Source organism: Sphaerodactylus townsendi, linkage group LG12 (assembly GCF_021028975.2).
Source record: "Sphaerodactylus townsendi isolate TG3544 linkage group LG12, MPM_Stown_v2.3, whole genome shotgun sequence".
Classification (NCBI taxonomy): Eukaryota; Metazoa; Chordata; class Lepidosauria; order Squamata; family Sphaerodactylidae; genus Sphaerodactylus; species Sphaerodactylus townsendi.
The window spans coordinates 8727724-8745041 of NC_059436.1; the positions used below are offsets into that span (position 1 = coordinate 8727724).

At 43.2% G+C, this 17318-nt stretch overlaps 1 protein-coding gene across 5 annotated transcripts in view; it reads left to right on the top strand.

Annotated features, from left to right (window-relative positions):
* Nucleotides 1-17318, top strand: part of CAMK2B (calcium/calmodulin dependent protein kinase II beta) — a 198676-nt gene that overhangs the window by 26171 nt on the left and 155187 nt on the right. For all 5 annotated transcript variants that reach the window (XM_048512579.1, XM_048512580.1, XM_048512582.1 and 2 more), the window contains exon 2: nucleotides 7109-7203. In XM_048512579.1, the coding sequence (XP_048368536.1) occupies nucleotides 7109-7203 (95 nt within the window). The remainder of the gene's footprint in view (nucleotides 1-7108; nucleotides 7204-17318) is intronic.

The window sequence follows — 17318 nt, forward strand, 5'->3', positions numbered from 1 at the left end:
CACACATTCAGGTGCAATCACACATGAACATGTACATGAGGCTACCATACTGGTTCACACTACTGGTCCATTAATAATTGACAGCAGCTCTACAGAGCCTTTCACATCTCCTCTCACCAGATCCTTTAAACTGAAGATGCTGAGATTTGAACCTGTGACATTCTGCATGCAAAACTGATGCTGTACTGCTTCTCTCTGTCCTTGATTTCCAGGCAGTTGGGGGTTGGATGTAGAAGGTTGTGTCTTTAAAAACCCTCCAGGTTCCTGCATAGCTGGGAGGTTTCCCTAGTATGCAAAAACTCGTACTTGAACAGCCGTTCAAATCCTCTTCTTTATTGTTGTTATTATTTTTGCGACTTAAATAAATAGCTGCCTGTAGCTCAATAGCTAAAGTTCTTTAATATTGCATTCATTTATCAGTTCGTTTTACCTTGGAGTAACATTGGTTAAGCTGTATTAATATGCTTCTCATGTTAAAATATGAGATAATAGCAAGCAAGAAAAAAGAGAAAGGAATTGGAACATTGGCTAATAAGCATTGAGAAAACTGTGCATCTCTGTCAATGCACTGGTAAGCTGTCATGACCACCAAAGGGAAATTTGTGCCGTATCAAAAAAGGGCCCATTACAGCGTATTAAAATCAAAGCTGGGATTTTAATAAGAACCCTGAGGCTGTACTGAAGTACCTTAGGGACTGCGTGCAATCTACTTGCCAGGTAGGAATCGGTTTCATTGCCTCAGATCTTCAGACTTTTTACTGTATATGGAGTTAATATTTCTGGGTCATGTGCTACGTGTTACATTAGTTTGGGTGATTTTTGTCATCCATCCCTTTTTCCTGTGTGGAGTTTTATTCAGCATCGGTGGTGGAAAGTACCCTGGAATCACAGATGATTCATGGCCACCCTGAAGGATTTTCAAGGGAAGAGGTTCAGAGGTGATTTGCCTTTATTTGCCTCCACAGGAGCTGAGAGAGTTCTGAGAAAACCGTGACTGGCTCAAGGCCACTCAGCAGGCTTTACATAGAGAAATGGGGAATTTAAACTTATTCTCCAGATTAGAGTCTGACATTCTTAACCACTTCTCCATTCTGTCTTTCTATGCCAGCCATTCTCAACCAGGGTTCCGTGGTACCCTGGGGTGCCATGAGCATGTCCCAGGGGTACCCCAGCATCACTACCGCCTCCGCCCCCCTCATTTTTGTGGTGTCTCCCACTGGCGCCAGCAAGGACATGGAGCTGGCCCATGGGGCAGGGCCTGCCGCAAGGTCAGCAGCCACCCCTCCCCATGCTTCCCTTCACCCTGGGAGGGGAAGGTGGGGGGTGTGGCAAGCAGGGGCAATGGGAGGGGAAGGTGGGGGGTGGCGGCAGGGGTGCCGTGAGATATGAAGAGTGAGGTCAAGGGTACCCTGACCTCGAAAAGGTTGGGAAACACTGTTCTATGCATATCCAACATATTATGAATTTTATGTCATATTATGAACTTATAACACAGTATTATAAATTCATAATATGTTGGGTATATATAATTTTGTATTAATTCTTTAGATAATTTTACAAGGTATTCTGGGAAGTACCTGTGAATGATGCCCAAATTGGACAGGGGCATTTGTCTTAAAGTAATCTTGTATTTGTCATGATTTTTGAACTCTGTTATGTTTTCATATTTCCCCTAAAGGCTAGATTCCTTTGTAGATACATACAAGCCACCTTCTGAAAATTAGGTCAGTGTCATTAATCTGGAATTTCTTGCACTCCATGTGAGGAAAAATCCTTGTGTTGAACAAGCAACCCTTATCCTTGGTACATATGTTAGTTTTTGTGTCTCATGGTGACCTCACACCAAGTTATGAAGGTTTTAGATGGCTGAAGCTAAAAACATGATCTGCCCAAATGAACATTTTGTGTAATCTACATTAGATTACTGCAATGCGCTCCCCATGGAACTGCCCTTGAGAACTGTTTGGAAATGTCAAGTTAATGCAGAATGCTGCAGCCAGGGTTCTGACTAAACCAAATCACTCCAGTCTTGGTCCATCTATACTGGCTTCCAATCTGTTTCTGGGAACAATTCAAGATACTGGTATTAACCTTTAAAGTCCTGCATGCCTTGGGACCAACAATTGAAGGCCTGCTACAAATCATCTTCTGAAGTCTTTCTCCAGGTGTTCCCACCTTCTGAAATTAGCAACCCAGATGGTGGGCCTTTGTGGCTGAGGCACCCAAACTCTGACTTTTTCTGTAAGAAGACTTGCCTTTCCCCTTCTGATGCCATGTTTTTCCCATAGGTGAATACTTTTTAAATTTTCTCTTGCCTTCTCTCAATGATTCCTTCTTTCCTACCTTGTTTTGTTATTTTAAAGTTCTTGTGTGTGTATTTTAGCTTGGTTTATAATTGTTTTAATGATGTGTTTTTATTTGGTTTAATGATTTTAAAGGTTTTTTTTTTAATTAATCTGTTAGCTGCCATCCTGGCCCTGGGGAGGACAGAAAGGCAGGGTATGACTTTTCTAAATAAATGACAAATTATATGTTTTAATGAGATTGTTCTAGTTGGACAATGCCTGTGAGGGGTAACCGCAAGTTTATTTCAGTTTAGAAACTTTGAAACATTTTAGCTTTTTTTTAGTGTGTTGAAGGATAGCCACATAATTATTGATGTATTCTGACAGATTTATTTAATGAAGGAAAAATTGAATCTTTTCTTTTTAGCGGTGAAGTAGAATGCTCTAGAAGCTGCTTGAGATCTGGTCTTGTCAATGCTCCATTGATTTCAATGCTCCATTGATTTCAATGCTCCATTGATTTAAAGCATTTGTGATTAGGAATTAAGAAAATGGAACTGTCTTCTTCCCCTTTTCCCCAACGCGATTGTGCAGAACTGAAGCCACCAATACAGGGTGGCTTCTTTTAGAGAAGTGAAGAAAGGAAGTAGCTGCTGATGCTTTACAAAATGACCCATCTATATACTGCTGAGGTTGGATTGCTCCAGCCATGTGGAAAGGTCTCCAAGTCAGCACCACATAGTCCTTCGACTGCTAACATTTGTTTAAGGCTTTGGTGTGGTTGGAGCAATCCATGTGACAAACACCCTGAATCATATTTAGGGGGAGGGGTTACCATGAGAGGTTGAAATCCACCAAGCATGCATACCATGGCCAGAGTTTAAAATAAAAGACAGAGCTGTTCCGCCGGGCCTTCGGGGAGGCCGGCCGCTGATGGCTCCCCCCTCCCCCTTCCCCTTCCTTTTATGTCATCTATGGACCATACCGTCCCTTCCCCCCCTTCTTTTTCCTCCGAGGGGATTTAGTAGATGGACGCCATTGATATTTTGTTGTTAGAACGCTGCTTTTAATGGGGTTGGTTTTAATGACGTAGAGCCATTATTTAATGTTTATCTAAATTTGGTTTTATTGATTTTAATGTGCTCTACCTATTTATCTGTACACCGCCCTGAGCCCTCCGGGGGAGGGCGGTTTATAAATACAACAATAAAATAAATAAATAAATAAATAAATAAATGTAGGTGGAGTTCCATTGTGTTGGTAAATGAAAATTCTCTGAAGATCCCCTAATGATATTCTGAGATAAGGGAGCTTTTCTTGTAAGTATTGCTAAACCATTAAGAACAGTGTGTGCTTTCCAGGTTCATAGGATGTTAATGGTGAAGGAATTGACAGTTGCACATGAGTCAGATATTTTGACATTTGTAGATACTTTGGGTCCCATTTTTGTTTCCATTTTTTTTTCTAATGGAAGCAGGGTTGAGGGGGGGGGGGCAGGGTTTTTGACCAAATAAATTTTCTGTGCTGTGATTCTGTGAACATGGGCTTAGACATGTGCGTGCTTATTGCTTAGCTGCTGGTAAATGCCGTAGCAGTTATGCCATGATGAAGAATGGAAAGAGAGGTTTTTTTTAAAAAAATACACACACATCATCTTTTAGTGTTAAGTTGAATATGAATCTTTTTGGTACAATTAGAGAGCACATCCCTGCCCCCGTAATAAAGTCTGCACTTACGTTTGTTGGAATGTGTTTATATAGCATGTGGATAAAACAGATGTAATTTCTACCCATGTGGGCTGATTGCTCCTACTTGCTGTTTGTACTGGGAGGGATTATTCCTTTTGCTCTTAGCCTGATAAAGCCATAACCATTTCTTTCTAGTATCATGGAAGCAGTTATTCTGGAGATGTACATAGTGACTATTCAGTCTCTAGATCAGTGAAGGTGAACCTTTTTGAGACCGAGGCCCAAATTGCAACCCAAACTCCACTTATTTATCGCAAAGTGCCAACCCGGCAATTTAACCTGAATGCTGAGTTTAGAAAAAACTGGTTGGCTCCCTCTTCCTCCGCCCCACCCACTCGAGCAGGGGCCAGCCTGCTCTAGCCTGCAGCAAGTCCCATGCACACTGCTCTGTGCCTCTCTAGCATCTCTGCGCCCCCCCCCCTTGGGCAGCAGCCACCTGGAGCACAGGCACCAGGCCCGCCAGCCGAGTCCTCCCTGCTCACCACGGTGTGCGCATGTTGTACTCAGTGGCCTAGGCCAGCCTAGACGTGTGTGTGGGGTGGTGGTGGTGGTGATTTTCCACCCCCACATGACAAACTCTGAGCGCACGTGCCCACAGAGAGGGCTCCGAGTGCCACCTCTGGCACCCGTGCCATAGGTTCACCATCACTACTCTAGATCTATTGAGAAGCTCCTCATTGTTAGCAGATTTCCTCACCTGGACTGTTATTGGAGGGAATGCAAACTGCTAATGCAAACACGGCACTTGCGTTGGTTGAATATTGGTCAGCGCAGTGGAGTGTTTTTCAGTAGGTATTTCTGCGGATGAGGGAGGGGGAAATGCATCTTGAAACCTCCTTCCGCTACTGATGCTTTCCAGTTAGCTAGTGGAGCTTTCCACATCTTTTTTGTTTCCATGCCAGGATATAGTTTCACATGTTCTTCATAGCAAGCTTCTGTTAAAAGCATCAAAGACAGTAAGAAAGCAGACAATCCCCCTTTTCTAATCAGAGCAGTAGTCAATATTATTTTGCTATGTAAAAAGGAAAGGTTTCAGGTTTTGAGGAGTTTGTATTGCTCAGAGCCGAAAGGGGGGTGATTCCCAATATCAACTCTGTTCACTTTAGTGTAGAGTCTAGCACAGTAACTGTGCCAGCATTTTGTTCCATTTGAAGAGCTGTGGATTGGCATCCACCTATCCCACAGGCAAGGTGGTACAAGTTGCACAGGTTGGTCTGTAATCTTAGGATATACCTGGCATGGCAATTGTCAACTCTTCTTGAACTGTCGAGGTCGTTAATTTCATCTTCTAGCTTGGAAACAACTAAGAATTAATTATTTACTCGCATTGCACTTTGAAAGTTAGCAAATAGTTGGTCAGACAGAATTAATAGAAGATGCAGTGATCTTCTAGACAGCAGTTCTTTTCGGATTTGAGTGAGGTCTTTGTAACCATGAAACTTTGCTCTTTAGTTTGTGCTGAGCGTAGAGCTTGGCTTTGCTAATGTCACACGTGGGTCCTTCTGTAGGCCTAGCATACAGATCCAATCTACTGCTTGGACCTTATAGGTCAAATAGGAAGGATAAGACTTTTCCCCACCAACTGGCCCAGGAAACCCTGTGCCACACCTTTATTACCCCAAAATTCTCCGCCGCCCCCCTTCCCCGGTATTCTACTGCCCACTTTGGAATGGCTCCGGTATCAGAGTGAGGCCTGTACTACATCCTGTTCTTCCTGTTATTTATTTATAAAACTGTTATGCATCCTCTCCAGGGAGCCTGCCTGAGGAGGTTTACAAAATACAGCGTAACAAGAACATAAAACATTAGTTGCTAATTAAATCCAATTTTTAAAAACTCAGTGAGAGCATTAACAAATATGTTAGGGAGCAACTGATCAATGTGTTTTTCAGGCAAAGAACACACTATTTGAAATGTTGTTAAAATCAACTCTTTAGAGTCTTAGGGTGGAGAAATGTTTTGGCAAAGCACCTGAAAGAGAGCTGAGTAGCTGCCAGGTAAGCCTCGAGAAGAAGGACATTCCATAAGTGATGTACCCCTACTGAAACAGCCCTATCTTGAATTACCTCCCCACTGAAGGCCAGGCACAAAGAGCAGCACCTGTGGAGATCTTAGCTGATGGGCTGAGCAGTAGGTGAGGCAGCAGTCCTCACTGATGTTGCTGTTGAATTGTATATTAATCTTCCATTTCGTGGCCCTTCTTTGTTCTAGAATGCTCTGCTTGGATCCTAGTGCCTTGAGGACAGAACTAGGTAGGTACTAGGACCTGAGCATTCTAGTTCAGGAAATGGTGGATTGCTATACAGTTCTACTGTCATCTTTCATTGGAAAAGTGTATAGAGTAGTACATTCACTTTGAATGTGACTTGTGACACAATGTTGGGAAGAAGCTGGCTGCCATTTGTGTAGGTCCCTTCAACGAGGTGGCCGGGGAAGAGGTAGCTGTTGCTTGAAGGTTTGTATGTATATTATGGAACTTCTGCTCTCCTCCTCCCATCTCATCGCAAGTGCAGTCCATGCCTTTCTACTCCCCTGGTTTCCCCATTATAGCAAGCACATTCAGTGCTTTAAATTAATATCACCAACAATTAGAGTTGCATTTATATAGGGTCTTCTTTAAACAAAAAAACAGCTCAGGTAGGGCTGGTTCATTCAAGCACATTCATTTAATCACTACAGCATTAGAGAGAACTTGTATGTATGAGTGAGCCATCACAAATCAGGCACCATTGTCTTGAAAGTGCACACTGTTTTTTCATGGGAGACAGTTCATTTATCTGCCTGCGAGTCATCAAGTTCTAAGTACCGGTAACCGAGTTATGAGAAATTGTGGGTCGGTGAACGATTTGATAATAGCTGGTGCTGGGTTCCCCCCCCCCCCTCTTTCTCCTGTAAATGAGTTATTCAGTCATGCCTTACATACATCCTCTGTTGTGTTTTAGCAACAAGGGTTAAAAGAAGTAGAGTGTACAGCCATTAAGTGTGTGGGTAAGATGGTCCTAAAGAACAGGCATTAATTTCTCTTCCTTCTTTTGTGCTTCCTCCCCTCTTTTCTTCCTGATGCCCTTTCTTCAGGGGGGCTTTCTCAGTTGTGCGACGCTGTGTCAAACTCTGCACTGGACATGAATACGCAGCAAAGATTATCAACACCAAGAAACTCTCCGCAAGAGGTAGGCTGTCTCTTTCTTGGCACAGCACGGGTGGGCCTTTCAAACTTCTATTACAGGACATTTATCTGGCGGGAGTCTACTAATGGGTGGTGATAAACTTCCTGCATGAATCGGGGAAGGCATAAGGCACTGCGGGGCTCAGGCAAAGCAAACAGAATGTCAAGAATTGTGAGGAAATTAGTAGAAAATATTGGCCACTGACAGTCACCTTTTGAGTGGGTATGGAATATCTACAAACAAACAAACATCTACAAACAAACAAATAGCGGCATAAAAGAGAAACATGTAAAATCAGTCACAAATGCAAAAGGAGTGCAGTGTATACTAACTCAAGTTGGCATATCTGAACAGTATTTTCAGAACTTAGCAGGGATTTTTTCTTAATGTGGACAGGTGAAGTGGGAGAATTTTTGCTATTTCCTAAGCATTACTTTTGCCCTTGGGTGTCTTGAAGTTTACCACAGGTCCAAAGGATGGGATCTTTAGACTTTATAGACTGGAACGAACAGTCTGGTGATGGAAATTTATGTGTGGAAGGGTGCATCTATGGGATTAATGAAGACAAAGTGAAGGAAATTGAGTTTGCTGAAGCTGTTGTAGTGTAAGTGATTAACCCAGGCCTTGTGATACTAGAAGTGGGTGCAAAGTGAGGACGGGACTCATTAACCCATGAAGCAGTCATTTTGAAAAGGCTCTTCGCCCCGGTGAAGTACCTCCCAATGTGCTGTGGGTTTTCACAGGGGCTGTATTTTTTAAAAGGCTGGAATGAGAACTTGGGTATAACCTCGTATGTATTTGATGAGTGAACGCTGACAAGCCTGCATGATGTGCGTGTTTCCACATGCATGGGCAAACTTGGTATCAAGCCAAATATGGTGTGATTGGTTCTTGCAGATGTAGATTGCTCATGTATTGAGGGTTTTGATCTTGGGTTTTGAAATGTGCAATAGAAGAGCTGTGAGTTGACCCTGAGCAAGTCAGTACTGACTGGACGTTTGGAAGAAATTTTTGACAGTAAGAGTAGCTCAGTGGTGGAATTGGCTGCCCAGGGAGATAGTGAGCTCTTCTTCTCTGGCAGTCTTCAAGCAGCAGCTGGACAAACACTTGTCTGGAATGCTCTAGGCCATAGGTGTCAAACTTGCGGCCCTCCAGATGTTATGGACTACAGTTCCCATCATCCATACAGTTCCCATAACATCTGGAGGGCCGCAAGTTTGACATCTGTGCTCTAGGCAGATCCTGCATCGAGCAGGGGGTTGGACTACATGCCCTGTATGGCAGCTTCCAACTGTATGATCTTGTGATTCTAAGTCATTTGCCAGACTTCATTATTTGTTTCATGAAAGATTTGGTGATTGCATGAAGTCTAGCCATGTGTACATGGGAGAGATTCCCACTGAGGTTACTGAGACTTTTTGCATGAACATGAATAGGTTTGCCTGCATGTGAATCTCAAAACTGGAAGCATTCATTGAAAGTTGGGCCAATCCACTGTTTGAATTTCAATATATCGAGACCCTTTCAGGTGGTACATTTACCGGTATTCAACGACACATGTTAGGAGCATAATTGCTCCCTGAAATCTTCCCAATGTGTTCAGTTGCCTTTTCATCTGTACATGCATTGAAAGTAACATGGGAATGAGTGAACATACATATAAAAGGAAAATCAAGAGTATACAGATTATACGTGCATTCACTGTATATTGTGAACAGGGATAGAATTCAGAAGGGGAATTGATTAAAAAGTGACAAGAGCAAAGCATTTTTTAAAAAGGCACTCAAGGTTACGATTGGGCTAAACTTGACAATCTGTTTGAGGGCCCTGAGACTAGCAGGGTTAAGTTAATGAAGCATACAGTGGTACTTATCAGTAGCATTTAAAGTAGGGCATTATAGCAGTACTGGAGAATAGCTGTCAGTCTGGCAGATAAATTGTTGGGGTCAAGTAGCATTAATGTATTTGCGTGGAATGACATTCTTGGCAGTGAAACCTGTGAATGGATCTGTATAGGCCTAGAATCATAGGATCCTAGAGTTGGAGGAGACCACAAGGGCTGGGGAGGGCAGGATATCAAGTTGAATAAAATACAATACAATAATACAATAAACCTTTTAATGGGATGTTATTAATATACAGGAAAAATATATGAAAAGGTTAAAAGAGTAAAAACTATATATTACATAATTAGATTAAGATTGCTTATTAACAATGTAAGAAACCTCGCAGTCTGTTCTAAGATGGCTCCAGAGCTTCTATTTAATAAATATACAGTCTTTTGCTGGTCAGTCCAGTTATCTGTGCCGCTCAAACAGGGAGATAATAGCAACGTTCTTGCCTCTGCATAAAGGGGGCAGTGATGCAAAACATGGTACACAGATTCTTCACAATGCATCTCGTGATGTGGTATTTTTTAACCCTTCCCTGTCTTAAAGAAGAGGGCAGGATATTACATCTGGCTAAAGAGAGGGCCTGGCGAAGTTTGTGCTCAGAAAGGAGAGATAAATATTCATCTGTGCCAGGACCATATGGGATACCTAGGAAAAGGAGGGAGCAGAATTTACCGGCCTGGACAAGCAGGTATTGACATTCGGATTCATATAATCTGGCCCTGACGCTTTTAAGAATTTCATATGGTGATAACATGGCCAGTGTGTCAGGCAATAGGTCAAGAGCGCAGAGCTTTGCCTCAATATAGGCCCACCAATCTGTAGAGTGCAGATTGCTTAGGGCCAAAGAGGAAAGACTCTGATCTCCATGCTTGAAGTAGAGATGTAACAAGTATTTAAATGTTATACATCATGCCCTTGTCTCAAGTTAGTGTTGCCCTGTTTCCAGGCAAAGTGCAGCATAAAGCACTGAGTGAGGCAAACCCGTAGTCTTATATAAGAAGATGGACTGGATGCGCTCCACATCCCTATTCCAAGATTGTATCCATAATAGATAAAATAATGATCTTCCAAACTTAATCCAGTCCCTCGTTGCTGACAGTTTTTGTACATTTACTGCGAATTACTCATTAGTGGCTTCTGTGGAAGTAAGTCCTAGAAGGAGCTGAGCATGGCTTCACACAGCTTTAGTTGTTCAGCAGATGGTACTCTGTGCACACCTAACCCACATAGGTAGAGCTGTGAATTCTTTTGGTGTCCTCAATGTACAATTAAGTCAGTCTTCAGACACTTGTAGAAGATGGTGGGAAGAGGTTTGACTGAGAAGGCCAAACATGAAATGTGACAATTTCTGAATAAAAATTTGGGGAGAGCCGAAGTATGAAGCATTTGAGTGGTTTATTGACACAATCGAATGGCAGAAGGAGATTTCCAGTGACAGAAGAGGAATCTTATGTAGTCTGCAGAGAAAAATGGTGATGATACCTTTGTATTGTAGAATTATTAGAAAGTTTTAATTATTTAATTTAGCATTATTTGCAGACGTTCTCTGCATCATTTTGTCCTTTAGGAAAGGTGTAATTGTGGTGGATTGAGTGCATACCTTTATTTGAAAATGGTGTGGATGGAAAAGAAATATTTAAGAGTAATGTTTGTCATTTCTCTCGTCAACTGCATTTCTCACATTTACATTCACCATGCTTGATGTAGGTAATAGTCCACCAATGTTGTATTGTATTAGATTTAGAAGAAACTTTGAACAAATCAAAGGAATCTATTGGATGGTGACATTTTAGTCTTCCCTCTTATTATCCATCAATTTTTTGTGATTTTTGTGTTTTCTGAGCACTCCATCCCTGACAGTATTTATACATAGTATTGTCAAAGTACTAGATCTTCAAACAAAAGCAAAATAAAGACAACAAGATAAAGGAACTCAGCACTCACAGTAGCAAGCGGAAAGGGCAATCCTGCAATGTTCCTGCATCATTGTGTGGACTATCTCTCATATTTATACAAACACAGACATGCAGACGGTGTTTTACTTATTATTTTGCTTTTAGCAAAATTCTACAGTGCTAATGACTAGCATTAGCCATGTTGTTAATGGGTGATAAACCTCAGAAAAAGTCATCTGGAGATTCTCAAAATAGTCTTATTTTATGTAGTAAAATACTTATGTGGCCTAATGCAAAGGAACACAAGACTCATAGTAATACAGGACAGGAGAATTATAGTAGGTGATGCTTGCCCATACAGATGTGAGAAAAATAATATCTATTCTAAAGATGCAGGAGCTCCACCCTCCTCTTTACCCACAATAGCTGAACAAGCAGTCTCTTGGTAGAATATGAAGCATACCCTCCTATCTAATGGGGTACACAGAAGCAAAAGTTTAAAGAAGGCATCATTGTAAGTTGCTTGAAAGCAATGAAGTTTTGCTGAAATTCCATCTATATTCCTTATAAGATGTTCATTGTTATTAGTAGACCAGGGAGGGTCAGCAGTAGAGGGTTGGGTTTGCACGTAGAATGTCCCATGTACAATCCATAGCATCTGTAGTTATAAGAATGAATTAATCCTGGAGAGCTGCTGCTAGTCAGAATACATGTAATACTGACTTTGATAAATAAATGATCTGACTTTGTATAAGGCAGTGTGCCCCCCCCCCCGCCACGTGATGAGAACTAGTACATAGGAATAGGAGGTCCAGAAATTTTGAAGAGCAACACTACTTCTTTGTAGGAGCAGCAGTGGCGTAGGAGGTTAAGAGCTCATGTATCTAATCTGGAGGAACCGGGTTTGATTCCCCGCTCTGCCACTTGAGCTGTAAAGGCTTATCTGGGGAATTCAGATTAGCCTGTACACTCCCACACACGCCAGCTGGGTGACCTTGGGCTGGTCACAGCTTCTCGGAGCTCTCTCAGCCCCACCCACCTCACAGGGTGTTTGTTGTGAGGGGGGAGGGGCAAGGAGATTGTAAGCCCCTTTGAGTCTCCTGCAGGAGAGAAAGGGGGGATATAAATCCAAACTCTTCTTCTTCTTCTTTGAGTGCAGAAACGAAGCTTTTGGTGCACCAAACCTTTAGAAGAACAAGACAGACCGCTAGCTGATTTTTAATCCTTTCACTTGACTTTACAAAAACAAATCTAACTTTTCCTCTACAATATCTGTTTCTAAAAACGTGCTCTTCTGAACGGATTCTTAGCAGATCCTTGAGACTTCAAGTGAGTTACCAGAAAACAATCCTACCATTTGGCTACTCACCTTTTCTCTTACATTTGTTGACCCTTTTGAAGCAGCTGGTCCATATCAATACATATTGAAATTCTGTGTAATTCTCCAAACTTTTGCTTATAGTTCAAAAAGACAAAGGTGAGGCTGCCATCTCCTCTAGCTGGATCCTTCCTTCTTGAAAATATGTCACTTGTATGAACTTTGCATTTTTCTAGTTTCAGTTTTTACTCGGCCCTTTTGTTTATCTTTGAGTTAAATAGCTGCAGCCATTAGGAATATGTGGTGCAATCAAATTGCCTTGTTGCTTTTGCTAGCTAAACTGTTGTTGCCTGTCACTATAAGAGATATTTCTGTCACTGAAATAATCCTTAAATCTTTTCTGGATCTTTTCCAGCATTAAAAAAAATCCTTTATCTGAAACTTGAGCAAGAGAATTGTAACAATGTTTACTAAAGCTCGTTAGTAGTGAAACTTGCCTCAGCTATGAAGCAGATATTGCAGCAAAAGCTTTCAAACCAGCAAGTAGGATGATCCTGGTAATTACTAGCTAATTAGCACCATATTGATTCTGTTCAAAACCGTGGAAAATACTGATATAAGACTCAATCAATGGAAATTTAAAAAACCAAATATATAGTTAAGGCTAGCCACTGAAGTCTGTTGTGGAAAAAACCTGAAACCTTAAAACACATCTGATTTTATATATTTTATGAAGGTACAAGAAACGCAAGGGAACTGTTTGTTATTGATAGTGTGGTTTGGTGGTTAGAGCATCAAACTAATATCTGAGAAATCCACCTTTGAATCCCTACTTTGCCATAGAAGTCACTTGAGTTCTGTGGGCAAGTTGTAGACACTCAGCCTAAATTACCTCACAGGATTACTGTGAGAGGAGAATGATGGAAGCTGCTTTTACTTCCCATTAGGGCGAGAGGAAGGGTATAAATGAAGTAAATAAATAAAAATTAAAACAATACACAACTAAGACAAGCCACTAATCTTGGGGGTGGAGAAGGATGGTATCCTCAAACAAACCTGACTTTATTTTTTGTACATGAAACATAAATTTGAGTCTTTGAAGGTTTCAGCTATTGATCTCCTTTCTCAACTTCACCATATTTAGTGAGACATCATGCTGATGTTAAAATATACTGCCTAATGCATTGTGAAAAGAGGATCTTCTTATATCTAAACAGGAACTTCAGTTTGGAACTGACCTTTTGAGTGGTTACCCAGGTATCTGTTTTCAGATCTGGATGTGTGTAAAGCCTCCAAAGGCTAAAGTTTTGTAGTTACAGAATAGAGAACGACATTAGGACCATTCAGGGGAGAAGCATCTGATATTGTGCTAGTGCCACCATCTCTGATGCCTGCAACTTTTGTTGTGTCTCTCTGCAGCGAATGGATACACTTACTGCAAGGGGAAAATATTGTGAACTATAGGTCAAGTTCCTTTGGACATATAAATTACCTTAGCTTTGTTTCAGTTCTATTCTTACAGAGCATTTTTGTCCTGAATTACCTTATGCTAATAACGAAAGTGCACACTATAGCATAGCGGGATCAGGAGGAATCTGTTGTTACTAAATTAGTAATATTATTTATAATTTATTTCTTTACAAATATTTGAGCTGCTTTTCCAATTTAGGTCAGCCCCCAAAGTAACATACAAATAAAAATTAAATTGCCAAATTAAAAAAAAATCCTTAAACATTAGGCTGCGAAACAGCAAATTAAAATTGCACATCAGCAGAAAACTGTGAAAACGGAGTTAGCAATAACCACTGAAGGCTTGTAGGGTGGGGGGAAAGTCTCAGGTGTCTGGTAAAAGTTGTTTAACTAAGATACCAACCAGATTTCCTAAGGCAAAGGATTCCAAAGGAGAGCACCATGACGGAGAAGCCTTGACCCTCTCTACCCAATCAGTTTCACCATTGTTCTGTCAGTCAGCGTAGTGTGACTGGGGATTAAGGTTGCCATTCCCCACAGTGGGCAAGGGATTTCCCACTGAGCTCCCTCCCCCTAGTGCCATTAAGCCAGCTTTTGGGGTGGGGGTAGGGGGGTTACTTGCTGTAAGCAGAGGCCAGCACTGGCTCTTTGACATCATTTCTGGAAGTGACGTCATCACCCCACCAATAACTGCAGGGATACTCTGGTATTAAGGCAGAACTTTATGTCAAAAATGGTTTCTACCATTGAGTTGTTGCCCAAATATCAGAAAGTCCCCACTGTCATCAACTATGTGATGATGTCACTTCCAGAAGTGATGTCAGTGCATCAACATTGCACTCCATTTTAGAGCTAGTAGATCCCCTCCATCCACACCATCCCCGGCCAGTTGCCAGGGGGTACCCAGCTAGCCTACTGGGGGTGACTCTCCAGGGCCTCAGGCAGAGGTCTTCCATATCGCCTATCACAACCTGATTCTTTTAACTGGGGGTCATCTACTGTGGAATAAAATATAGCCCCATTTGATGCTACTGAATAAGCATCATAGTGATGTGAATGAAAGGGGATCTGTGGTATTTGCCAGAGTATTTGCCAGAGGTGCTGTTAAAGCATGTTTTCTTGACTTAAACTTGCTAGATTAGCTCACAGGAATTTTGTTTGTTCTTATCATGACACTTTGTATTTGGGATGCTGTAATATGTAACATTCCTTAACACCTTGGAAAACACCTTGTTGTAGCCAAAATTGTGAGAGGATTTGACTTCTGTGTTTGTGCAGTGCATATTTGTTGGCAGAGATTCTTTGCTGACCACGTCTACTAGACAAGACAGGTAGGCCTGGGTTCAGCTTAGGGAGGCACCACCTTTTTAAAGAGCTGCCATCCTTTAAACTGCACAGTGGGGCCCCTGAGTTTGGTTGGACCACCACAGTTCAGGAGGAGGGGATCCCACCTTCCCCTGCGCTTGATTGATTGATTGATTGATTGATTGATTGATTGATTGAATTAATTAATTAATTAATTAATTAATTAATTAATTAATTAATTAATTAATTAATTAATTAATTGAATTTCTATACCGCCCTTCCCCGAAGGGCTCAGGGCGGTGTCCATCAAGTATATAAAACAGTTAAAATCCATTCCGCATTCATCCCAGTTAAAACCATATATAAATTATAAAAATTCAAATGGCGATTAAAATTGTTTCCCCTTCCCCAATCTTGTACCCACGGAGACCAGATATTTGTCACAGAAATGTGGTGTTATCCCGGCTGGCCAAATGCCTGGCGGAACAGGTCCGTTTTACAGGCCCTGCGGAAACCTGCAGGGCCCTGATCTCACCTGGGAGCCTGTTCTCCTGGAGGCGACCTCGGGCATCCTGATTGGGTGATTTCCCAATCCATTATCAGGGAGGCAGGTACTACTTTTTTGCTGCAGCTTCCTGTGATGGGTTGGGCATCCGATTTGGCCCCAGTTCGTTTCCTGCCTAGCAGGGAGTGCAGGTCTTGGAGCCAAGCTCCAATTCTTCTGAGTTCCAACCTTTTTCTTCACTTCTTCAACCTCTCCATCCTGTGTACCCTGTCTGCGTGAGTCTTTTCCGTCGTTTTGTTCAGTCTTCGTGCGTCCCCCCCTCCCTCGACGAGCTCCCGCCAAAATCGGCCGCCTTAAGATGGCCGCCACCCGCTCTTTCTCCCCCCCTCCTCCCGAGAGCTTCGCCAGCACAGCGGCGGAGAGGACGAGGGCAGCCACCCGGTCAGGGTCGCGAGTGCCCGAGGGATCGGACGCTTCTTCAGAGGGCTCCGCGTCCGCGACGGTGGCGGCGGCGGCTGCCCCGCCCCCCAAGCCGACCGGCAAAAAAGCCAAGCCCAAAGGAAAAAAGGCGTGCAAGCAAGGCGCCAAGCGGCAAAAGCACCATGATGACATGGTTGCTCAGCCCGCCGATGGGAGCACCAGCGCCCCTCTCAGGGCCGCGGAGGGTGTTTCCTCTCGCCCCCCCAACGCGAAGAAGTCGCAGACGAGGAAGGGGGGAGGCGCTCCAACGCGGACAGGGCAGACCAACCCTTCTCGGAGGAATCAGGAGAGGCTTCAGAGGCAGACGCTCCTGCAACGCCCAGGCAAGGTCGGGCAAGGGGGAGGGGGAGGAGCCATCCGGCAACTGGCAAGGCCCTGTCTCCTGCCAACGCCAACCCCTGGGCTAGTACCTCCTCCTCACATTTGATGAAGATGTTTACCAAGGCCTTCAGCAAGGCATTGGATAAAAGGGACAGGGAAAAACGCCACACCAAGGGAAAACACAGTTCCCAGCACAGTGAGAAAAGGAGGAGACCTGTCTCCAGCTCTTCCTCCAGTTCTGGCAGTCCCCGCCCTTCCTCCTCTAGATATAGGGACTCCCTTGCCATTCCAGGAGAGGAGGAATCCAGTGAGTCAGAGTCTGGTAATTCCTCAGACCATTTCTCAGAGGGAGGCGATCCCCCCATAGAGACCAATGAGCAATGTAAACGTTTTTTCAAACAAGAGAATTTAGCCCTCATGATGGCCAAAACTATAGCCACCCTTGAATTACATGATGCCGCAGACGCTGAGGACCCCTCTTCGGCATCCACCTCCAAAAAATCAGTCAAGGGGGTCCCGAAAGGGAGTAAGGACATCTTTCCCCACTCAGAGGAGACCCCTCAGGCTTTTCCTCTCCCGGAGTATTTCGAGAGAAGGATGAAGAGGGAATGGCTAAATCTGGAAGCTAGTAGATCCGCCCCAAACTTCCTTAAGAAGTTGTACGTGCTCCCAGAACACATCCATGCCATCATCCAGACGCCACTAGTCGACGCACCCGTGGTGGCCCTCCAGTCCGCAGGGCTCGTCACTAAGGACGGGGAGGGCACAATCAGAGATCCTTCTGACAGGCGAGTTGACGCCTTCCTAAAACGCATCCACGACAGGCTTGCCCTCACCATTAGAGCACTAGCACCATCCTCCACCATGGCAAGAGCAGCCATAGTTTGGGCCCGCAGGATTCTTGCCATCATTCCCCCAGAGTTCCAGGG